General features: G+C 34.9%; 1 protein-coding gene across 2 annotated transcripts in view; it reads right to left on the bottom strand.

Moving 5' to 3' along the window:
- Positions 1 to 629: 629 nt before the first annotated feature.
- The window catches only part of ITGAV (integrin subunit alpha V), an 87,329-nt gene continuing 61,629 nt past the window's right edge, over positions 630 to 26,329 (bottom strand). For both annotated transcript variants that reach the window (XM_058549385.1, XM_058549384.1), the window contains exons 16-30: positions 25,749 to 25,807; positions 24,039 to 24,193; positions 21,108 to 21,245; positions 16,817 to 16,884; positions 16,008 to 16,155; positions 15,384 to 15,476; positions 13,463 to 13,542; positions 13,009 to 13,089; positions 12,420 to 12,525; positions 11,645 to 11,803; positions 10,704 to 10,817; positions 5,562 to 5,675; positions 5,354 to 5,461; positions 4,647 to 4,769; positions 630 to 4,388 (exon numbers count right to left, since the gene is read on the bottom strand). In XM_058549385.1, coding sequence (XP_058405368.1) covers positions 4,293 to 4,388; positions 4,647 to 4,769; positions 5,354 to 5,461; positions 5,562 to 5,675; positions 10,704 to 10,817; positions 11,645 to 11,803; positions 12,420 to 12,525; positions 13,009 to 13,089; positions 13,463 to 13,542; positions 15,384 to 15,476; positions 16,008 to 16,155; positions 16,817 to 16,884; positions 21,108 to 21,245; positions 24,039 to 24,193; positions 25,749 to 25,807 — 1,642 coding nt within the window. In that variant the 3' untranslated portion in view covers positions 630 to 4,292. The remainder of the gene's footprint in view (positions 4,389 to 4,646; positions 4,770 to 5,353; positions 5,462 to 5,561; positions 5,676 to 10,703; positions 10,818 to 11,644; positions 11,804 to 12,419; positions 12,526 to 13,008; positions 13,090 to 13,462; positions 13,543 to 15,383; positions 15,477 to 16,007; positions 16,156 to 16,816; positions 16,885 to 21,107; positions 21,246 to 24,038; positions 24,194 to 25,748; positions 25,808 to 26,329) is intronic.

Below are 26,329 nucleotides of genomic sequence, written 5' to 3'. Positions count from 1 at the left end.
CCTTCCTTAAGAGTCAAACCCCCTCAAGTTTCTGCCTGCTTTTGGGAACTTCAGTGTCTTCAAAAAGTTTTTTTTTCCTTCCTAGTTTGTTCATTGTTATAGGATACAAGCCACTCTGCCTTTATTGGAATTGGAAACCCCTCTTAAATTTTAAATGACTATGATTCTATGACTTGTAATTGGTGTATTTTTTTTTTTTTGATGAGGAAGATTGGCCCTGAGCTAATATCTGTTGCCAATTTTCCTCTTTTTGCTTAGGAAGATTAGCCCTGAGCTAACATCTGTGCCCATCTTCCTCTATTTTGTATATGGGATGCCCACAGCATGGCTTGATGAGTGGTGCGTAGGTCCACGTCTGGGATCCGAACCTGCAAACTCTGGGCCACTGAAGTGGTGAGCGCAAACCCAACCATTATGCCGCCCAGCTGGCCCCTAATTGGTGTATTTTAATGTTAGGTTTCTTTTGCTATTCTTGTGTTACCTTTTTTCAAATAACTAACACTCTTAAGAAATCAGACTTTAAGAGAGGTGTGTCACCTGTTTGAGGTCATTCTTTTAGTGCATTAATGCTGGCTCACATGATTAAAAAACAAAACAATATCATGGAAAGAAAGTATAAAGTCCATACATAAAAGTGGCACCATATGCTCAAGTTTATTGTACAAGTTACACATTGGAAACTAAGCAGAACACTGTACCAATTTTCACTAACTCAAATCAAGTTAGCAAATGACAAATTTTAGAACACACTCATTTTATGTCTCACCCAATGTGGGTGATCACAAGAGAAGCTAAACAAAGACAATTACTTTCTATGTTACTTAGGTAGCAAATTAATTTGATATATACAGGTTCCAAGTTACCTTAAGATATTTTAAAGTGTTTTAAAACCAGTAGAGAATAGTTCATGTCTAGCCTGAAAAAGAATGTAGAATGGACAATTCAGGGTAAATAACTTCATTTGTGTATCCATAGCAGAATCACTCCTTCCCGCTAACAAACATAATAATCAATCTGTTTACATTAGGTTTAGTAAATTAATGATGACTTTGAAATTATCTAGGTTTGGTTACATTGTTATATTGCACTTGAGAACAATGACAATAAAAATCAAAGATTCAGTACCTCTCCCAAAAAGTTCATTATGTATCAGAAATTACGTGAAATAAAAGCTTATATGCATGCTACACGCCCATAGGTTCATCGTGCTAACTAGCCTACCAAAAAGTCCAAGGGGATACTCTCTAAAACAGTGAGTATTAAGTCATCTCATTCACCATTTTTGATCCTATCTTCAATTTTCAAATTTTATATTTTTTTCTTATTTATCAGACTACCACATATACAAGCTATTCAAGAGTACAAACAAAGTGACACTGAGATAGGCAATGGTCATACACAAGTATTCCAAGAAAGACTTACTCTTCTCCAAGCTCTGCACTACATTCTGCAACACAGGAATGTCTATCATCTTACAGATTCTGTTTGCCTTATAAAAACCAGCTGATCTATTATATACTATACTTTTGCCACATAAATCTCTCTCTTACGGTCATCATTCATTATCAAAAATCTTTACAGCCCTCTTAAAGAAGCCAGAATAGTCTCTTTTACTAATACTTGAATTTTCTCTTTATATAAATATAAAGTATTAATGAGAATTTACTATGAATAAGTAGTTTCATAACACAGGTCGAATTGTGGCACTGATGTTTTGATTAACTGTTTTACACTTCAGAATTATTAAGAACTTAATCAGAATTACAATAATAATTAATCACAAGAGAAAGGTACAGGGAAGAAAGGGAAAGAATGTTTCTCACACAAATGTTTCTCAAAACACCAATTCTCAAATAAATGCCTACATAAGAAATCAATAACAGTATGAATACTTTTTTACTAATATCAAATGCTTTAAATATTGTCTACCTCACGCATATGTTTTTTTTTAAACTGAATCAGATTATAAGAGTTTTACACTCGAATGGATTTTAATTCTCAATAAATCACACAAACATAGTAGTATTTAAAATGTTTGAAAATTAAAATAGTTTTCATAGGACTATTTTTTGACATTTCAACCAAATACATTCATATGCTACTTTAGGATAAAAAGAAGCCCAACATTTTCCCAAACATTTTCTTTAGAGAGTAGACTTTCAAATTGCACTTCTACCATATTTGTGTAGAGATATAAATTTTCATTTTTTAAAAGAAAATACTATTGCTTAAAACTACATTTCATAAAGGCAATTTAAAACAGCACATTAATTTCCAATGAAACATCCTTCAATCTCCTACACAAGGTTATACCTTGAGACAGAGGCCATAAAAGGAACAGATTGCAAAAGCAAATAGTAACCTTCTTTTCAAAGAGTGAATTTCTATCCAACATATATTTTCAGGAATGACTCTATTAGGTGGGAAAATATAAGGTGAAAGTTGTTATAGACCAACTTAGTGACCATCTGGTGGCAGGCTCTAGGATAAAAATATTTTTTCTTAAAAATTTTAAATTTATTGGTAATAAAAATACTTATTGCATATGACTAGGATCTTTTAAGCTACTAATAAAATCTATACTACAAAACCTATTAATTTTGAAATTCATTAGAGCTAAATACAGGGTCTTGTCAATAATCTAACTTATATAACTCACCTACATTTGCCTCTATTTTATGAATATATTCTAGCTTAGCCACTTGTGTAGGGAATTATAACACAAGACACGGCAAGATAAATTTCAACTATTTTTAAAATATAGAAAAATATTCAATTATTTAAGGAAAATATTTATCATTACCTAATGAAGACAGCAGTTAAAAAAGCTATTAAACTCTCAATTTCTAATGCACAACATGATGTAATTGCACAAAAATAGGTATAATTAATAGTCATTCCCAGGCCTTGAGGAACTGTGAATAAATCACATATTCCTCTAGAAGATTCATCACCCTACAGGCATATAAAATTACAACTTGACACCTATGCAGCTTTTATTTAAAAAATCCTACAAAAGTAATTTATGTTAATAAGCCTAAGAAAGTTTTAAAAGGTTTCCATAACTTGAATTGCTTATAAAAGTACCATTTAGAAGTCATTTTGATAGCTGAGACTGGTTTTACACATTATACTTTGCTAAAACTGTGGTGATATCCACATGAGTAGCATCATGCTGGAAGGAAACCAGTGAGCTAGTTGGAGAATTCCAATTCTAAGCATTTCCTATGGGCTTGGGAGGTTGGGTGCAGGTTCCTGTAAGTTGTAAAGATTCCTCATTGACCTTGACCATTTCTCAGTAACAGTTTTGGAAACATAAGGAAAGATACATATATAGGAGGAAAATAAATTAATGCCAACTAAAAATTCTTGCTCTAATCTAAGAATGTACTATTAATAAGCAACTCTATCAAAGAACTACAAACAGAGCCTTTTCATTAAAATGCTTTTTTCTTGTATTGTAATAGCCAGACTAGTTCAATGGAACAAACGTACTTTGGAAATGATTTCCAACTCCATATGACTTTAAGCATCATGATGTGTAGCGGAAATTAAACGATTACACAAAAGAGGCATTTTTGGTTATAGAACTAATTTTTAGTATAGGTTGGCTTAAAGGATTTGAAATAAAACTTACACAAATTAAAATGTAATAAAGTGGATTGTGGATTAAATATAAATAAAAATTTAATAGCATGTACCCAATTTTCATATTAAAACAAAATACTGTACCTTTGCTATTACAGAAAAGAATTTTGATGAGATCATGCTTTTTTTTTTTTAAGTTCTACCATGTAGGTAATATTAAAATCCAAGTTCATGTGGTTATAAAGTTAGTAGCTTGAAAACTCAACTGTAGTGTAATGTGTATTAACATTAAGTACCTGTACCAAAGATGTGGATTCTAAGGCCCAAATCTGGATGGCTTTAAAACAACAAAAACAACAAACAAAACCCAACATACAAAATCAGAAACAATAATTGTAGGAGGTACTATTTTATATAAAGTGGTAACTCAGGCACTACCTGTCTTATGTACATTGAAGAACTATCACTTGAAATTTCATTACTTAAATACCTAAAAACACAAGTCAGTGGATGTGTATTAAATGTATGTCTGAACTTAATTATAACAAAAAGGCTGACAAATATTGCTCTCATTTTGTGGTTAAAACAATGGGCACCATCAGCAGCACAGTCTTGGAATTTAATTTCTCATGAAGGAAATTGAAACCTAGAATGAAGTTGGTGACTCTAACGGGTCAGGACGTAGCATAACTTAAAAATCACAGTTAAGTTTCCGAGTTGCCTTCACCATTTTCATGAGGTTGAAGCTGCTCCCTTTCTTGTTCTTCTTGAGGTGGCCGGACACGTTTAAAAAAGCCCATCTGTCAGTTGAAGAAAAACTATATTACAGCCATATCAGTGAAGAATATTAAAAGTATTCTGAGTGATTATAGTATCACCAAGAAAATTTAAATGGCACCTGCTACAATTTTTCTTCCCTCAGATAATACGTAATGCTCCTCATGCGTCATCATTAAAGGTCCCTTTCTTCCTTCCCTTCCCTTCCTCCTTCTTCCTTTCCTCCCTTCCTCTATTCTTCTGCTTCCCTTCCCTCCCTCTCTGCCTAGTCCCTTACTTACCCTGTACATTACAAATACCAAAACAGCCAGTAACAACAACCCTGCAAGAACTGCTAAAATGATCACCCACACAGGCACGGGCATGGGTGCTGGCTGAATGCCCCAGGTGACATCAGTGGTGACCTGTTGGGGGAAAACAAGTTTGAGTTTTGAAAAGAGTTCACTGACTTATTCAACAAATATCTGAATGCCTACTATATTTTATTTTAATGGTACTCACATTCTTTTCTTTTCTTGTGTATGATAATTTATTTGGTATTGGTAGCGTGCACATATACACATAAAACTCTCCCAAACAGGTTAACTTCTGACTGCTTCTGAAATGATTTTTAAATAATCCTATCCAGTTTATGATGTGTTCGTCCCATTTTTAATCATCAAATTAAAGATCTTTACAGTGCTTTCATTTATTGCAGTTAATTTCCAACTTGTTAACTTTGGGAGAAGAAATTTCCCAAATTTCCCCCTATGAAAGTTAGTATATGCTAACAATCTCTTACATAATACAAGATACTCAAGTAAAGCTTTAATAACTCTGAGGTGGAGGAGTAAAATAATAATATTAAACTAGATCATAATCCTATAAACAACTCTTAATTACATCAAATTATCAAAATAGCTTAACTGCCATTATTTAAAATAAAATAAAAATATCTATGGCATTGAACTAAGTGCATTTATTCCATTTCCCCAGATCAATGACTTACTAATGTGGAGTTGAAGATATCCTCAATTGGAAGGTTCTTATAAGGAAACTCTATGACATTAAATGAAGCAGACGACTTCAGAGAATATGAATGATTCTGGTTTTCCTTCTGTACAGAAATAACAATGATATGATTTTCTGATGACAGGCCTTTTTCATTTCTTTGAAAAAATGGAGAAGTTTGCTGAATGCCGCATCTGTGCACTTACATTCATAAAGGTCTCGGTCCACAGCAGAGACCTCACATACAGGATGGCACTCTTTCCTCTGTCTAGCCGCCCAACCTGGCAGACAATCTTCAAGCATTCTGCAATTCCACAACCCTGCCAAAACAAATTATTTACTTACAAGAAAAGGTCATTCTCTCGTCTCTTCAACATATGAAAATTATACATTTTACTTGTTTTATCTGACAGCTAAAGAGATGATCCAGATTATTTTGCCTTATAGGAATAAGGCTTAAAATGGACAGGCTAACAGTTGAATCTATGAATGCTTTTTGTTATGAAGGGGTTGGTTTTAATGTGATTTGTTACAGAAGGAAAAGATCTATAATATTAAAAGATTTATTTTTATGGCTAGGACTCAACATTCTTTAGGTAAACCAGAGCATGGTGATTTTTTTTTTTTGTGAGGAAGATCAGCCCTGAGCTAACATCCGTGCCGATCTTCCTCCACTTTATGTGGGACGCCGCCCCAGCATGGCCTGACAAGTGGTTCGTCAGTGCCTGCCCAGGATCCGAACCCGGGCCGCCAACAGCGGAGCACGTGCACTTAACCACTACGCCACGGGGCCGGCCCCAGAGAGCATGGTGATTTTAGTAAGACATAAAAATCAGATCACAATTTGTCTGTGGAAAAGACAAAGAAACAGACTGAATCTTTAACAGTTATTCCATGTCAGACCTGTAGAAATCAAGTGTACGCTGATGGTCTTTGTTACATTCAGTGTTCTTATCAGGAACTTGAAGGCAGGCAATCAGAGGTAATAAATATTCACCACCTTCTACGTGCTGGTCAAACTGCATTAGACACGTCAGATGCATACACCTCACAACAATGCTATCCAGTTAAGTGGCACCTCCAGTTGCTGACCAGGAATAGAAGTGAGCTTCCTTGACCTGATAAAGGGCATCTATGAAAAGCCCACAGCTAACATCATACTTGATGGTAAAAAAAATGGATGCCTTCCTCCTAAGATCAGAAACAAGAAAACAATGCCCACTCACAACACTTCTATTCAACATTGTTCATAATTTTCTAGCCAGTACAATTAAGCAAGGAAAAAAAATTAAATAAAAGGGGTCAAGATTGGAAGGCAAGAAGTAAAGCTATCTCTATTCGCAGATGACAGGATCTTATATACAGAAAACACTAAAGAATCCCCAATAGAACTACTAGAGCTAATAGGCAAGCACAAAAAATGTGCAGAATACAAAAATCAATACAAAAATACGAATATGCGTTGTATTTCTATACATTAGCAACGAAAAAGCTGAAAATTAAATTAAGAAAACAATTCCCCATTTAAAATAGCATCCAAAAAGAATAAAATATGTAGAAGTAATTTAACCAAGGAAGTGCAAGACTTATACACTGAAAACTACAAAATATTTTTGCAAGAAATTAAAGACCTACATACACAGAAAGATATCTCATATCCAAGGACTGAAAGACTTAATATTGTTAAGATGGCAGTACTTGCAAATTGATAGACAGATCCATAAAATCACTATCAAAATTTCAACTATCTTTTTTCTAGAAATGGACAAGCTGATCCTAAAATTCACATGTAATTGCAAGGGACCCCTAATAGCCAAAACAATCTTGAAAAAGAAGAAAATGTTAAAAGACTAATATTTTCTAATTTCAAAACATACTGCAGAGCTATGATAATCAAAACAATTTGGTACTGCTATAAGGATACATGTATGGATCAATGGAATAGAAGTGAAAGTCCAGAAATAAATCCATACATTTATGGTCAATTCATTTTCAACAAGACTGCCAAGACCATTTAAGGGGAAGAGACAGTCTTTTCAACAAACAATGCTGCGACAACTGGATAGCCACATGCAAAAGACAGAATCTAGACCCCTCCTTCACAACATATACAGAAATTAACTCAATGTGGACCAGAGATGTAAATGTAAGAGGTAAAAATATAAAACTTAGAAAACCAGAAAACTTAGGTGTAAATCTTCAGGACCTTGGGTTAGGTGATGGTTTCTTAAATATGACAGCAAAAATATAAGCAACAAAAAAGAAACTTGAGAAAAGAAATTTGGACTTCTTCAAATTTAAAAACCGTTTGCATCAAACGATACAATCAAGAAAGTAAAAAGACAACTTACAGAATGAGAGAAAATATGTGCAATCATAGCTCTGATAAGGGTAGTATCCAGAATATATAAAGAACTCTTTATGACTCAACAATAAAAGGCAAAAAACCCAATTTAAAAATGGGCAAAGGATTTGAATAGACATTTCTTAAAAGAAGATATACAAATAGAAAGATGCTCAACATCCTTAGTCACTAGGGAAATATAAACAAAAGCACAATGAGATACTACTTCACACTGATGAAGATGACTATAAAAAAAATTTTTTTTTTTTAAACAAAGCCAATAGCAAATGATGGAAAGGATGTGGAGAAATTGGAACCCTCATACATTGCTGGTTGGGAATGTAAAATGGTGCAACCACTTTGGAAAACAGTTTGGCAATTCTTTAAAAGTTAAACAGAGTTCCCATATGACCCAGTAATTGCACTCCTAGGTTTATTCCCAAGAGAAATCAAAACATATGTTCACACAAAAAACTTGTGCATGGATGTTCAGAGTGGCACTATTCAAAATAGACAAAAAGTGGAAACAACCCAAATGTTCATCAATTGATGAACAGATAAACAAAATTTGGTATATCCATAGAATGGAATATTATTCAGCCATAAAATGACTGAAGTACAAAGACATGCTACAACATGATGAACCTGAAAAACATGATGCTAAGTCAAAGAAGCCAAACACAAAAGACTACATATTATATGATTTCATTTATATGAAATGTCCAGAATAGACAAATCCTTAGAGACAGAAAGCAGATTAGCGGTTGCCAGGGACTAGTGATAGGGAAGAACAGGTAGTGACTGCTCAACGGATACAGAGTTTGCTTTCGAAATGATGAAAATGTTTTGGAATTAGATAATGGTGGTGGTTGCACAATGTGACTATACTAAAAATCACTAAATTGTATATTTTAAAATGGTTAGAATGGTGAATTTTATGTTATATAAGTTTTATCTCAATTTTTTAAAAAATGTAATTCTGTAGGAGGATAAAGAGTACAGGATCGAAAGCAGGGTGAGGGGAGAAAGTAATTCCTATTTCATACAGGTTAATCAAGGAAGTCCTGTCATAATCTGCCATTTATGGACACCAGAAGGAGATGGGGAAGTAAGCCACAGGGCTACCTGGACAAAGAGCATTCCAGGCAGATGGGACAGCAATTTTCAAAGTCTAGAGGTAGAAACATGCTTGGGGCTGTCTGTTCAATGAAAAGCAAGGGGCCCAAAATGGGAGGCGCAGAGTGAGGAGGGGAGATGCAGGCAGAAAAGTGGAAAGGCCAAGATCGTGATGGGCTTAAAGGCTTTGCAGGCTCTGGCTTTCTCTGAGTTAGATGGGAAGGCACTGGAGTGACCTGACCTGACCTATATTTAAAAGGATCACTATGGCTTCTACATGGCAAATAAACTGTAGTGGGAAAAGGATGGATATATGGAGTCCAACTAGAGGTTTGGCAATAGTCCAAGTGAGAGAGGAAGTAGGCCTGGGTTAGGTTGTGGCAGTGATGGAGCTGGTGAGAAAGGGCTAGATTCTGGATATTTTGAAAGCAGGTATTGGGCTGGCCCCGTGGCTTAGCGGTTATGTGCGTGCGCTCCGCTGCTGGCGGCCCGGGTTCAGATCCCGGGCGCGCACCGACACACCACTTCTCCAGCCATGCTGAGGCCGCGTCCCACATACAGCAACTAGAAGGATGTGCAGCTATGACATACAACTATCTACTGCGGCTTGGAGGGGAAAATAAATAAATCAATAAAATCTAAAAAAAAAAAAGAAAGGTATTGATAGAGATTGCTGATATTAAGAACGTAAGGTCTGAGAGAAAAACAGGAGTCAAGCATGACGCCCGGTTTTGGACAGAGAATGGAGTTGATACTTACAGAAATGTGGAACCCTGTAGAAAGAGCACAGTTGGGAAAACTCAAGGGTATGTTCTTAGAATTAAGCTTAAGATTCCTATTAGATAGTTAAGAGGAATTCTAGTAGGCAGTTGGATAATGGAGACTAGAGTTCAATGTAGAAGATCAGGTTGGATATATACATCAAAGTCATCTACACAGAGGTGGCATTTACAGCCATGAGAGTGAATAAGATCATTTAGTGCAGCACTGTCCAACAGAACTTCCTACAATGATGGAAATCATCAATATGGAGATATCTGCACTTCCCAAAGCAGAGCCACTAGCCACATACTACTGAAATGCGGCAGGTATCTACAATATTGGACAGCACAGATCTAATGAATGAATGTAGGTGGAGCAGACATGAAATTTGAGATCTGAGCCTTGGAATACTCTATCGAGTTTAAAGGTCTGGAAATGGAGATTAAGAAGAAGTGGTCAGTTATGGTAAGCTGAGAATCAGAAGAGAGTAGTGTCCTAGAAGTGAATGATAAGTGCTTCACGAAGGAGGAAGTGATTAATTGTGCCAAAAATCACTCAGCAGTTGAATTGGATGAGAACTAAGAAAGACCATGGAATTTGCTGTGATGTGAAGGTAACTGGTGATCGCCAATGAACATAAACACTATACCAGGTTCTCTGCTAGGTGATGGTTTGCAGATCTGTTAAATTTCAAACACTTAAATGATAAGCCCCGTTATAATATTATAGTCATTACATAGGCTGACTCAACAAAAGTTAACCATAATGCTAATAACCATTTTTGTAATATATTTTTGTTAAGGCCTTCTGAGTTTTTCCTGCAGTATTACACTAAAGCCTCAAAGATTAGGGTGAGGCCAAGAGAAATGTCAGTTAAAGGAGTGCAGTGAGAAAAATAAGTTGGAACATAAAATTTTTTATTAGCAATACATAAAGATAGATCATTTGAAGAAAATGTGGTGTTAATTTGACTAGGAACAAGGAAAGTAAGCGGACTGGATGGTATAAAAATATATGTAGTTCTTTCAAGCACAGCTGTTGTTATTTTTGAAATGTTCTTTGGCATCGGTTCTATAATCACTTATTTTTAAATATTTAAAGTGCTTGTTGTTGAGATGGCGCTTACCAAAGTGTGAACATCTCCTTCAGTGAGGGTGAGATCCCGCTTAGTGATGAGATGGTTCCGGTCACCCTGCCCAGCAACTGTGTCATTCTTTTCAGTTCCTTGCGAATTTGAGATCTAGGATTATATCAATAAACTGGTGGTAAATAATAATGGAAAACATTTTACATTGACATTTTGGCATCAACTGTTGTATGTGATTAAAACACAGCGACCGAAAATTTGGTATGACAGAAAATTCACCACTTAATATATATGGTGAAAAGTAAGCACAGAAAATAAAGATTAGAGTCCTTAATACGCAGAAAAAAGTTACCTCTGCCTAGCCATGATTTTCTCCCCTTGCATAGCTAGAGGGGAAACTGATAAAATACACAGAGACAGCCTGAAATTTCACAGTATACATCTGTGATGAGTGTCAATCATGAGTATATTTTTTGTTTTAACTTTCCTTAGTTCAAACTGTGCAACAGCTTCTTATTGAAACATATGTGGTAAGAAGGAGATGACTATATCCAAAAGTATACAGAATCCCATAAAATGACCTTTTTCTAGGTCATTTAAGTCAAGAGAGCCAGCAGTAAAATGTTGTATCTTATCCCAAAGACAAAAATTCCAACAACAAACATCCTCGACACAATATTATAGTGGATAAATGACAATACAATGGAACTAAAGTCAAACTGAGTCACTTAAGAATACCTCCTGAGGCTCACTAAACACTTCCTAAATACATGGTTCACTAGGACTTCACAGAATTAATCCTTACTCATTTTACAAATAAACAATTTAATCCTTAGTGTACTGGTTATGAACTAAAATATTTTTGCAGAGTGGGTTTGTGGATGAGAATAGTTGTTTTATTTCATATATTTCTTTTATAGGTTTAGAAAGAAAAGCAATAAAATATCATCATACTGAAAAGCTGCTGTTAAAGACATTACCTTAATTCTCAAAGGGTTGATCTCCATATCTGAGGTGCAGTTCATTGGCCCATCAATATCATATTGAAGGATGTACAGCAAGGTGTTATTGTTGTATTTGTAAGGCCACTGAAGATTTAGCATTGCCTTGCTGAATGAACTTGGACCATTGTTTCTCAGCTAATGAAGGGAAGAAAATGTAAATATTTTGGGCAGAAATCGATTCTATAATCCTTCCCCTACATCAACTTTACAGATCACTAGCAACAGTATTTGAATAACAGCAGAGTTTCCATAGTAACTCTAATACTACAACATGATCATCATTATGCAAAAGAGATCAAACACAACATCTGCCTCTAGTGTAGGGCAGGATGTGTCAGGATGAAAATATAAACAAAAGAGGAAAATATAAAAAAGTTATTGATGAAAGAATGACATAGAAAATTTTCTTCCTACAGAAACAAAATTTTGATGATCTGCTATAGGCACTTTTAATTTTTAGTCAAAACTGCAAAATGTCCTTGGGAAAATCCTCAATGACCTATTGCTTTCATTCAAGTAGAACTAACTGGTTTTAAACAACAATTTGTATAAACTGCTTTCACCACGTGAAATACTTATCTAATAAAAATGAACTTATGAACCGGGAAAAAATTCAAAGAAATCTCTGGTACAAACTTAAACTATGCAGAGTTTATATAAAAATTAAATAGACTTGTTTTTAAAAAATAGTCTATCTGTTCCTTTTCTGTTGGCTCTCTGCCAGGTATCAGTTAAATCCAACCATGCAAACCTCGTAGATGTGCTGGACCACCGGCCCGACGTCTTCTTCAGTCTCAGGGTTCTCCTTGTGCTCCCAATTCGGAATCGGAAGAAAGATATGATCAGGACTTGAGACTCTAAACAATGACCAAAGAAAACCTACCATGAATATCAAAATGATATGGTCAGTTCATTTTCAAAAGCACCCTGTATCCAAATGGATAAAATCAGAACTATTAAAAAAAAATACATTTAAGAGAGAAAAAAAAACTAGACATGCATATGTACATGCACAGACACACACACAATGCTTTATTGACTCTAATGTAACACGTGAATTGATAAGTCAGTTTGTGTACAAGTTCAATAAATCTATTTTGTGCCTGCTGTTGCCACGTCTGGTTTATTTCCAGAGGACTACCAAACGAATATTGGGAGCTTTGGAACACACCTAGACCTTCTTCTATGGCAGCTGCAGCTCAAGTAAAACCACCACTTGACATGGAGTGCCTACTATACAAAACAAGCTAGGGGCCTAATAGTTACTTTTAAAAAGTAACTACTTTTTTAAGTAGTTCAAATCACGAGAATGAGATACTCAACTGGGTAATCATACTGACCCTCTTATCTCAACAGCAGCTAAAACAGCAAGGTCAACTTTGTAAGATACAACTGGGCTTACTTTGTCAAAAAGATTGGAGCTGAAAAAGAAAAAAATATATTTAAGACTGAACTGAGCATAATCATCATCAAAATCATACAGAGGTACATGCAGTAAAACTAAAAATGAACAAATTAAAAGCAACAAAGAAATGAAACACTTAAAAATCAAAATAGATTTTCATTAGCATTTAATTCCAAAAAGATGATCAAGTTTTACTTCTTAATTTTTAGTTTTGTTTTACAAACTCAAAACTGACAAAGTTATTCTTATAACTATTGATTAAAACATGGTATCATCAGGTACTTAAATTTTAGTCTATTCGATTACATAATATTTAAAGTACATTACATAATATAACAAATAATATTTCCTCAATAGTCATTCTAAACTGAAAAGAGTTGTTTTCATACCTTTGGATCTGTAAATCGAACTTCACAGAAGTATCCATCTCTGACTGCTGGTGCACACTGAAACGAAGACCAGCTAAGAGCTGAAGGGGGAGGAAAAGATGGCAATGTTAGTTAAAACAAGGTCTAAGTGGTGAAATTTCAAATAAAAAAAGAATGTTCTAAAATAGGGATTTTCTGAGCTTACAATAAAACTGAAAGTACTCTAACAAAGATAATTAAATCTGATCTATCAAATCTCTTTTATTTATGATACTTGGGCCAATCCATAATGGAGCCTAGGTAAGAGCAATTATGAATTATATCTCTGTATAATATTAACTATCTTTCTAAAAAATGCAAAAGTAAATGTTTGTTGATCGAATGAAAGTACAACAAGTATGCACAATTATTTGGTCACAGGAAGCTAACAACTGAACTTGTGATAATGGAGCAAGAAGGAAGAAATGGACGGTTTACGAGAGAGAGAACTTGGTTAATAAAGGCACAAGTACGGCCAGAACCAGAATTTCTCCACATCTCTCACAACTCTACCAACACTGAACATCCCAACTTCTGCAGGCAGAAGATTGTTATTTAAAGAGAACAACTGAGCTACAAGGGAAGAGAAAGCAGGCTTCTTGGGCATCATATAAATGACACATAAAAATGGCACTTTGGGGGGACTTCATCAAACTGCCTCCCACTTTACATAGCCTGGAGCTGGACATCTGAAATAACCTGAAATTATCTATACTGAATGAGCTGTGAGTGGGAAAGCTAGAGAGAGTGAGGATATGAAAAAATAAAAAGCATGTTCTCTTGTTAATGAAATACCGTGTTGAATATATGTGAAAACATGCAATTCAGGATACTTAGTTCAAGCCCTCTTCCCTAAGAGACCACACATCTAGACATAATAATGACTTTTAATAGAAAATATACTTAAAGAAATACGGAATATTTATTTATTTTAATTGAAATATATTTGACATATAACAGTGTGGAAATTTAAGGTGTATAACATGTTGATTTGATACATTTATAAAGTGTAATATGATTGCCATTGTAGCCATAGTTAGCACCTAACATGTCACATAATTAACACTTCATTTTTGTGCTTTGAATAATTAAAACCTAGTCTCTTAAGAAGTCTGATGATTTTAATACTGTGAATATTGAATACTGTTGTCTATATTCACTATGCTGTGCATTAGATCTCTAGGACTAAACTATTTAATACTAGTTGCAAGTTTGTACCCTTGAACAACACCTAATAGGAGAGATGTTGTTTAAGGGTAAATATAGAATATTTAGCCCCATATTATCACAGATCTTCAAATTACCAATATGTGCTATTAAATTCAATTCTATTGAAAAAGTAACACAAAATATACTGCCATTTTTCCTTGATACTAGGAATTCTACAAGGTATATTTTGTTCAGTTTTTAGAGGATCTGGGAAGTGACCCATTGAGTGCTTCTTCTCAAGCTCCTGGGCTCCCTTCCCCACCACCTGAAGGGGAGTGCTCTTTGATCCCGCTTGGGAGAGCACCACATAGGTTTCAAGTTAACGAGATAATTCTACCCCAACTAAGGACAGTCTTGGTATTTGTCACAGTAGCTTTGAGGATTCATTAAAGCGGCTAGTTTAAAATAACAAAGTTACAATTCAGTCCTTAGTTTAAACCATGTTCTCATCCATTTACCAAATTGAAGGCGGTGGAAAGAGCAGCTTGTTGAACACAGTGTAATAGCACAACCCACTGTTTTAGTATCCTAGTCAAAACTAAACCAAAGTCTGCTAATCATTACATTCTAAATCAAAACCAATTTCAAGACACTATTTTGAAGTGTTTATTAAAAAAATACTATGGGAAAACCCACAGAAAAATATGCTATTTGCTTTAAAAGAAAAAAAATCCATTTAATTAAAATGTCTTACTTGAGTTCCAGCCTTCATTGGGTTTCCAAGGTCACATACCACTTGGCGGGTTTGGTTTTCTGTCTTAAATGCACAGGACAGTCTTGCTAAGGTCTTTGACAGACAAAAAAAAAGGAGTGAAAGGAAATAAATTAATGACCAAAAAAAAAAGGCAGAAGCCATAAGACTGTAAAGTTCCTAGACAAGAGCATGCAGTTGGATATTTATGTTTCTTGTTTTACAAAGCAAATACATCTATTTGAGCAAACAGGGGGTCCGGGAGAAGCCAGAATTGTGTACAGTTGCCACATATAAATGTAAAAGTGTTTCTGAAAGATCCCCAGAGGATTTAGTGACATAACCATATTTCCCCATCACAAATTATTTGATGGATAGGCTCAGACACTTTATCCTTCTGACATTGTTTCAGGGACACTTCGCTGGCAATTCTAAAAATGTCATATCAATGCATTATGCAAAAAGTATTAGGCTTGAAAGGAATTATGTAAGATAGGCACTCCACTGTCTAGCAATTCAGCCTTAGGTAGAATGGCTAAGCTTGTACAACACTGAATAGGGGAGTAGCTCATTAATGTTAATGAGACCTACAATGCATTTCGATTTTTAAAGAGGCAGCTTGCTTACTTCGCTGTTGCGGACAACCCCGATGAAATCAGCCTGCGGTGGGATGGAAATGATGAGCTCAGCTTCATAGGCACCTTCTCCTTGATTTTGAGCTTTAACAATCAATGTCAGAGGGTTGTCGTCCCCAATATAGATCTTCTTTTGATCACTGCAAGTTAATACAAATCTAGACAATGAAAAAAGACTGCACGGGAGAGCATGACTGTTCAAAGAAATAAGAGATAAATACACAGACAGCACTGACGTGTTCAACAGTGTCTCAAGAGATTTTAAGACTACTTCACAGCCCAACAGAAAACCGAAAATAGCACACTGGGTGCAAATCCAAGGCTCCTCTCAGTAAAAGAAAACACTGATGCCACTAGTATACGACTATCGTTCATATCTATTACGAAGTAATTTTATATCTTAGTAAGTACTATTAATTCCCTGATTTTTTCTAAAAGCTGAATGAATCATTTGTCATGATTCTCACAATATTCTTTATAATTTATATACCATATAAAGTGTAATCAGATTCCTTTAGTTAAGAGTATATCTACAAGGAAGTGTATCTTTAAAGGAGTATAATGTTACTATGTGACACTACTACTCAATGCTGAATGGAAACAGAACTGTCAACCTAGACGAATAGTGAAAATAGTGAACTTTTTTTAAAAGTTCAATATTGTTTTACAATTATATAAAATAGTACCTTATCCTTCTATATAACTTATTCTCATTAAAATATATTATTATTTTGAATAGAAAACTTTGCTGTTCCATTTAAATTTCTTATTATACTATTTACTGTTTGGAGCAAAACTTACCTATGTACAGAAACTTCCAGTTTGGGTTTACAGACATTGTCTTCACCACAGTCAAGTAGAATATGAGCCTACGAAAAAACATTTTATTTTTTTCTACATGAAAAAATAGTACGGGACACACATACTGTATATATCAATATATATGTGGATGTATGTGAATATACATATACACAAACACACATATATTTATATTATATACACGCATCAACTTGTTTGCATACCTGAATGCAAAAGGGATCATGGCTGCTTATTTTTAAACAGGTCAGTGAAGCCAATCGAGAATGAAAAGGAAGGAAAAGATTCACAGGATATAATACCATTAGATGAAACTTTTTAGTTATATCTCAAATTAGCTGTTATGATTTTGGAATGAAGTGTCATGTAGAAAAGTAAGTAATAGTCAAGAAATGAGGGATCAGCTTCTGCTGCTGCTAGCTAAGTTGTGTGATCTTGGGCAAGATAAACTCCCTTGTAGGGTTTCTGCTTACAGATGATGCCTCTGCCAACATCATGGAAACGTGGCTGCCGAGTGTAAAAGAATAATGAGCTGTAGGTATAGAGAAGCAATTCAGACAGGCAGACCAAAGGGAATAGAAACTGAACAGAATGAGGCCAGCATATGCATGGCAGTTTGGAAAGAGATGAAGGAAAAGGAACTGGAAGAATTAAAGTTAGCCGATCCAGGAGAGCTGAAATAAGCAAAAATCCGAACTTTCTCCCTCTTATCGGGCCATGAGAGTGTGCCAGTTGGAGCAGTATGGAAAATCCACAAGAGAGAAATTGTGGGAGGTAACAGAAGAAGCAGGGCAGGATGTGAAAGAAGGAATATAAAAATTAAGAAAAGGGGCCAGCCCAGTGGTGTGGTTAAGTTCGCGCATTCTGCTTCAGCAGCCTGGGGTTCGTGGGTTTGGATCCCGGGCACTGACCTATACACCACTCAAGGAGCCATGCTGTGGCAGCATCCCACATACAAAGTAGAGGAAGACTGGCACAGATGTTAGCTCAGGGCCAATTTTGCTCACCAAAAATAAATAAATAAATAAATAAAATTAAGAAAAGAAGAAAAGAAAAAAGATGAAGCCACTCTTGGCTTGTCTATTGATAATATCCCAAAGGCTTCAGGCCCAGAGGCAGGCAAAAAGAAGAAAGAAAAAGATTTTAAAGGGGAAAAATAATGAAAAGCTTCCTTTAAAAAAAAAAGATGATTGGGGCCAGCCCTGTGGCTTAGCAGTTAAGTGCACGCGCTCCACTACTGGCGGCCTGGGTTCGGATCCCGGGCGCGTGCCGATGCACTGCTTGTCTGGCCATGCTGAGGCCGCGTCCCACATACAGCAACTAGAGGGATGTGCAACTACGACATACAACTATCTACTGGGGCTTTGGGGAGAGAAAGGGGGAAAAAAGGAGGAGGATTGGCAGCAGATGTTAGCTCAGGGCCGGTCTTCCTCAGCAAAAAGAGGAGGATTGGCATGGAGTTAGCTCAGGGCTGATCTTCCTCACACACACACACAAAAAAAGATGATAACTGTATGCTTCCAAGTCACAAGGGATATGCAGCTACCCAGAATAAAATTATATGATAGAGATCTTAACTCTCAATTAAATTGGGATGAAACCCAACAATGTACATGAATTAATTTAACGACCTAGACAGAAGCAGTTGCCATGTGCTTCAAGAAGGAAAAAAAAAGGTCAGGACTACTAGGAGAACTTTGTGATGATTCCATAAGTCACACCAAATATAATCACTGATAAATCAGTTCAGAAAAAAAGAGTGGATTTTAAAGATAATAAATTAACTAGTGAAATGGTGTGTATTAACAGTCCCAGTTAGAATGATGAGTATCTGAAGTCTGGAATGAGAAGTATGTCTGAAATATTAATAAAACTGTGGTAAAGGGATAGTTGGCTAACTACCACACTATGTTGAAGAAAAGGGACCGGGCCAGCATTGGTGCAGCTAAGTATTAAAATATGCTATCAGGAAAGATATTTTCAGAAATGGAAAAGCATGGAGCAATGTCTTCCATTCACAAAGAATTAAATCTCTACAGTTATACTTAATATCTTGCACAGAGTAAGAACTGAAAACATATTTGAAAGAATAAATGGAGGGCAAGAAAAAAGACCACTCTTTCCACAGAAAGCACTAAATCTCTACTCCCAAGGATTGGGGTGCAGAAAGGGAAACCCTAGACTAGCTGCCCTGTCCAATGCAGTAGCCACTAGGGAGCCCCATGGAGCTTCTGAACACTTGAAATGTGCCTAATGTGACTGAGAAATTGGTTTATAGATTTTATTTAACTTTAATCTGAATTGAGATATGCTGTAAGTGCATAATAATACACTCTGAATTTTGAAGACAGTAAAAAACAGAATGTAAAATATTTCACTGATAATTTTTAAATTGATTATATGTTGAAATGATAATATTTAGGATATTGTTATGGACTGATTTGTGTTCCCTCATATGTTGAAGTCCTAAGTCCCCTATACCTCAGAATGCAACTTTATTTGGAGATATGGTCTTTAAAGAGGTGATTAAGTGAAAATGACTTCATTAGGGTGGGCCCTAATCCAATATGAGTGGTGCTTTATAAGGAGATTAGAAGACAGACACACAAAGGGAAGACCATGTGAAGACACAGGGAAAAGATGGCCATCTACAAGCCAATGACAGAGGTCTCAGAAGAAACCAACTCTGCGACCCCTTGACTTCAGACTTCAAGCCTCCAGAACTGTAAGAAAATAGATTTCTATTGTTTAAGCCACCCATTCTGTGTTACCTTGTCATGGCAGTCCTAGCAAACTAATCCAGATATATTATTAAAATTAATTTCACCTGTTTTCTACCTTTTTTAAAAATGCTGCTGACTAGTAAATTTAAAATTACAAACATGGCTCACATTGTATATTTCTATTGGAAGCAGTACTTTATAGAAAGTGCAGTAAAAAAGTTTATAATATGACTAGTGAAATGAAGAATCCATTTTAGGAAGAATAATAAGAACAGTGGGTAGGTAACCAACATAGAAGTGAGAGTAAATAATAAAGCTAAGAATGCAGAAGGAAAGATGCCTAAAAGTAAATAATATCATTGTTGAAACAAATGTAGGACACAAAAGAAACAAAAAAAGATTCAGTTAATGAAGAATGAGAACAAGCGGGGGAAAAAAAGGAAGCCAAATGTTACTGAAGTTATTATTTCCCACAAAGGAGGTTCAAAAGTTAACCTATTTGATTAGATGGCTTTAAAATTGTATTGGTATTAAAGAGATTGGTGCTCTCAGTAAGTTAATCAAAAGTAATATTAACACTAATAAATGATTTTGAAAAAATTCTAAAATTATAAAGAAAAAATAATCATAAGTCCAATATCAAAACACCTAATGTAAAGGGATGAGTAACAATTAGCTATTTAAAAAATATAAAATTGAATGACAGACCCTAAGAGGCTCAGATGTTGTATTATTATTAGTCAACATCATATTGTATATCCACTAAAAATAAAAAATAATAAAAAATGAACTAACAGAACTGTATTTACAAGTTCCATATTAATGGGTGGTAGAAAGTGACACATATACTATTCATGTGCAAAATGAAATATGAAATAAATTGTTTATAAAAATTACAAAAGACTAAAATATAATTTGCCTTATGCTGCTGCCAAATATAGTCTTCTCAAATTATATATATATATAAGCATTTATGAGATCTTAGCAAGTTAGACAAAAGAAACAACCACCTAAATTTAGGGTAAAGCATTCTATAAGAGCAGAAATATTAACTTAAAAATATGAATATGTAATAAAAAAGAAGAGAAAGGAAATACAATAACACTTGAATACATAGGTTTTACATAGAATTTTCCAAAAATATTATAGTATTGTCTTCATGAAATTTTATGTTGTTTTGCTTTTATGAAAAGAATGATTTGTGTACTATATACCTATGCATATATGTGTGTACATATACTATTTTTTATAATTAAAATGTAAATCAAAGATAACATAGATATAAAACTTGTTTAGCAAAATACTAAAATACTATGTAACTACACTGGCACTTTGTTGTTTGCCTTGAATTATTTTACTATTTATGTGTATGAAATATGACCCTGTCTTTCTCTCTATATCACTAAGTTCTGGGTGGCTTTAAATATCTCTCACCTGAAAATTCAGATTCCTTCCCCTGACTTCTTTGACTAAAAACCCAACATTATAAAAGCAATCTCTTATGATATTTAAAAATATGAACTGTAAGACTTTAAATTGAGAAAGTACAGTACCTGTCGACTAATGTTGGCAGGAGTGAACTGGTTAAGAATGGGTTGCAAGCCTGTTGCATCAGCAGCCGTTCTGTAATCCAACCGATACTCCATAAAAATAGTAATCGGAGTGAGTTTGTCTCTAAATTCAGATTCATCCTAGAAATGGAAAAGCTTCAAATTAACGATGACATCATCTATGACATCAAAGTATCTGGAGAAATTCATAAGTGCACAATACAAAGCCAGCTGTATTCATCCTTGATCCAATTCTACCAAAACTCTCCAAAAAACTACAGTTCTGTAAGAATAAGAATAGAGAATGCAAAAAGATTATCATGATCCAGTGAGAACCCTTAACCAATTTTTGTTTTATAATGTAATTTTTGATTCACACAAAAATATACGAGGCACGTTAATAAAGTGAGCACTCAAACACACATCCAATATAATAACTAGAACATTACCGATATCAGGTAAGCTACCCACGTGCTCCTTCCTCTCTACAGCACTCTGCCTTCCTTTTCAGAGGAAACCACTGTCGTGAATTTTAAGTTCACCATTCTCTTGCTTGCTTTTCATAGTTTCATTATATTGCATATGTCCCTAAACAATAGGTTCTTTAGTTTGCTTTTCCTTTTTTCTTTATTTAAAAATGAGATGATATGTATTCTTCTGTGATTTGCTTTCTGTCCGACCCTCTTGCTAAGATTCATCCGTGCTGTTGCGTGTAGCTGAGGTTAATTTTTACTGTTGAGTAACATTTCATCATATAATAAACCCACAACTTATTTATCCATTCTGCTGTCAAAGGTTATCTGGATTGTTTTGGGCTTTTGGTTTTTGCCATTACAAAAAAAAAGTGTTGTAATGATTATTTTTCTACATAGTGGCAAGTAGATTTGTCAGCTCTGTAAGATAATACCATATTATTTTCCAAAATCTTCATAACAACTTACACTGCCATCAGCAATGTGAAAGAATTCTCATTAATTCACATATTGACCAATCAACAGGTATTGGCAGACTTTCTTTGAATGTAAGATGGTACTTCCTCGTAGTTATAACTTGAGCTATTTGTCTTATTTGTTTAACTAATGAATAGTTATTTAGTCAAAAGCTTTTCCTGCACTTAAAATGGTCATGTTTTTTCTTTAGTTTATTCATGTGTTAAGTTACACTTCTATATTTGTAATGTTAACCCACCCTAGAATAAATCCAAATTGGTCTATTTATTTCATCTTTTTTATAAACTGCTAGGATTCAGTTTGCTTATATTTGGTTTAGTATTTTACATCCATGTCTTTGTGTAAGACAGGCACGAAATTCTCCTTGCTTGTACTATTCTTGACCAGTCTGGGTACCAATTACACTAGCTTCATAGAATGAGTTGGAAATATTTTCTGTTTTTCTATTCTTTCAAAGATTTTAATACTAGAATGTCTTATTCTTTATGGTTTGGTAGATATTGTTTATAAAACCATCTGGGCCTTGTGTTTCCTTTGTATAAAGATTTTTAACTGCCAATTCAATTTTTAAAACGGTTAAATTGATTATTCAGCTTTTCTATTTCCTCTTATCGCAATCACGTTATGTTTTTCTAAGAATTTCCCTGTTTTGTCTAAGCTTTTCCCTGTTTTGTCTAATTTTTTCTATGTCTTAGCACAAACTTATACATAATACTCTATTATTTTAATCCCTCTTTTATCTGTAGTTATGTTCCCTTTCGATTCCTAATTTTAGAATTTTTTTTTGTTTTTTCCTTCATTTTTTTCCAAAATTAAATAGCATTCAAGGTTATACATTTACCTTCACATTCTGCTTCTGTGACATCCCACACATTTTGATATATAGTATTTTCACTATGATTTGCTTCTAAATAATTTTCATTATGATCTCTTTTTTGATCCATAAGTTATTTAAAATCACAATTCCTAATTCCCAATTTATCTTTTTGTTATTGATTTCTAAAAATTGCCCCATGATCAAATAGTGTATTTTCTATTATTCCGATTCTCTGAAATTTGTTTAGACTTCCTTTATGACCTATATATGGTCCATTTTTATATTCTCTAGTTGTTGGGTGTTGAGTTCTATATAGGTCTGTGAAATCGAGCTTGTTAATTGTGTTGCATCTTTTAAATCTTTACTGATGTTTTTGTCTTCCTTTTAAAAATTTCATCCTTTCTTTCTTTAAACATTTGATACAAATTTATACTCTGTAACTGATAATTTCAACATCTCAAGGCTTTGCAGGCTTAAAATTTGTTGTTTCGTCCAATGGCTTGTTTCCTTGTACATTTAGTGCTTTTTTTAAAAATGAATTCATATTTGATTGAGCTTAACCTGTGGAAATCCTGGAGCCCATACTAGATTGTTCCAGAGAGGCTGCATTTGCTTTTGTTGGAGGCAGGGTGCACCTCTGTCCTGGGAACACTTTAGCATCACGCAATGTCGAGACCTAAAGCAGAAGGCTCAGTCAGACCCCTGGCTGGCGAAGGCCCCAGGAGAGTCTGAATCCCCATCCTGGTGTCTGCAATTCCTGCTCATCTTCTCCCCTGGCTCCACGCCTCCCCAGCAATCCTGGCTCACACATTTGCACAGCACTCAGAAGTCAAATTTAGTCAACAGTTTTTTAATTGATTGCTTATTTTTTTTGACCCGAAGAATTTCTTTTAATGTCTTGAGAGTCCAGCAATATTTAAGAACCACGTTTGTCATAATTTATTCAGTGCATGGTTGTGGAAAGGCCATTTGGACTATCCAGTTGGCCAGGAGTAGAAGTCCATTACTCAGGTTTGACACTTGAAAAGCCATATTTCCTCAAGTGTATTTTTCTGTGTTTTCCTTTTGATTTAATGCCAAAATTTACAGAAAGTGAAAATCATTGAGATGAAAAGAAAAAATAACGTGTAAAAAGAAAAGATAATGAAGCAGAAAAGTCTCTCTTACCCGCAGATATGCTATTAGTTCCTCGCACTGCATCTGTCCCCCCCTTGATATGGTCATGTTCTTAGAGTGACCTGGGGACCTGTTATGGAGAAACAGGGCTCGTCGAATTGCTCCTTTTTGCTTGAGTTTATCCAAAAGAAGCTCCACCTGGAAGTCTACACAAACCAAAGGACTTATAACCAACATAATCGTTGTGGACACCTATCTGTCCCAGATACCTAGAGTTCTCATGTAAACACAGACATTTAGTCCTTAAGATGTAATTTGTTTCTAATTCATTAAAGATGTCTATACATTGTAGTGAGATCACAACATACTAATTCTGAATAAATATTTAATAATTAATGAAATAACTAATCCAACCATCCCCAAAGTCATGTCATATATTAATTCAGACAATAGATAATGATGGTAGTAAAACAACTATCAGAGGAGAAATTTTTTCTTTTACTTTAAGCTGAGAAGAGGAAGTTCAGAGCATGAAATATATGTGAATTAAGATTTCCATCATTAATGCAAGTAGCAGGACTCCTGTTGATTAAGAAATATTTACTAGCATGCAAACCTACCACTGTATTTAACACTATGATGAATGAACAGTTTGCATCACTTGCAAGTCCTACTTCTAATGAAGCTACCATATCAAATTGTCAGATAAATTTGTCCCTCATGAAGCAAGTGACCAAATATAGTTGATTGAGTCAAGAATCATCTTAAAATGAATGTGCAGCCTATAGTCTGAAGCACAGTTGTTAGGATTACTTCCTCCTAAGATTCAGTTCTTTAAGCAGTTTCTTTAAAGGAGTGTAAATCTTTGAAACCACACATCTCTTTCCAACTTTCTCTGAACTGTGAACTTCATGTCAAATTTGGGTGACATGGGTGACAGGGTTATTTTCCTTCCAGCTCTGTTCCATCCGCCCACACTTGGCTGTTTCTCAAACACACTAAGCACGCTCCTGCCTCAGGCCACTTGAAATTGCCATTTCCTCTGTGCAAATACTCCTCCAGACAGCCCCTAGCTCCTTCACGTCCTTCAGGTCCTCACTGAAAAGTCGCCTTCCAGTGACCCCTTGCCTTGCTACCTGATGTGAACGTTCACACACAAACACACCCAAGAGATCCAGCCCTCTTCCCCTTTATTATTCATCCTGAGCACTTGTCACTAACATGCTGACAAATCTTGGCATCAATTACTTAACTCTCCTCCCTTGCTCTCCGGACCACATATACCGTTTTTCAGAAAGGAAGAGTCAAGGTTGAGTTTTCTGTGTGGGTTAAATTCAGTGGCCAAAACTTTTTCTCCCTCTTTCCACTATTTCTAAGTCACCTCTACTCCTGTGCTTGCTGGGTGCTTCTTCAAGCATAAAATATAACCCTTTCAGTAGATCATCTACTTATAAACAACATCATTTCCCCTAGAGTTCACTGATCTCACAGTGGTCACTGCTTAACTTGCAGAAGGCCATATTTACCGTTCAGCGGGCTATTTTGTTCACAATGTCAATAAATAAACGTACTATTTCTGAATTGGCTTAAGAGCTGCCACAGTAATTACACTGCAATTTTAAATGTCTTTAAGCATAAATGTTCCAATAAAAAACAACAGTAACAACTATTTGAGTAACTATTCAAATATCCTAAAACATTTTTCAAGTGCTGTGTATGCGGCATCATTAAAATAATATAATTTTTCCATAGAACACTTACTAAGTTTCGTGGGAAGTGCTCCTTTGCCATCTGCCTTTAAGCAGAACCTGACATTAAAACTGTAGGAAAATAAAAATATATACAAATCCTATAATCCAGTTTAGACATATTTTTGAATATCACCCAAATCTCACATTTCTAATACACAGTTTACGTTGTGAAGCCTTACATCATTTTTCATCTTAATATTACTCTTAAAACATAAAACTACACAGAATAATCTAACTCATCCTTCAGTAATTTAAGCACATTTCCTTCCATAGTACCTTGATGAGAAAAAAAACAGAAAAGAAAAGAATTTCCTAACTTCCTCTCAAGTTTATAGAACCTGATGATAAATCAAAATGAGGGAAATGACAGTCTAGATTTAAAATAATGTCCCATTCAATCAAAAGCCCCACCAGAGCCTCCTTTAATCAGCAAGCTCCTCTAGAACAGTGTTCTTCACAACTTATTAACAGGTCATGAAATCAGTTTAATGGGTTGTGTCCAGCATGTTAAAAAAAACAAATTAAATGAATAAAATTGACTAAAGTATCAATGGTAAGATTTCATGAAAGTGTTTTTTTAATTACATACAT

Source organism: Diceros bicornis, chromosome 10 (assembly GCF_020826845.1).
Source record: "Diceros bicornis minor isolate mBicDic1 chromosome 10, mDicBic1.mat.cur, whole genome shotgun sequence".
Classification (NCBI taxonomy): domain Eukaryota; kingdom Metazoa; phylum Chordata; class Mammalia; order Perissodactyla; family Rhinocerotidae; genus Diceros; species Diceros bicornis.
This window is presented reverse-complemented; position numbering and strand designations above follow the sequence as displayed.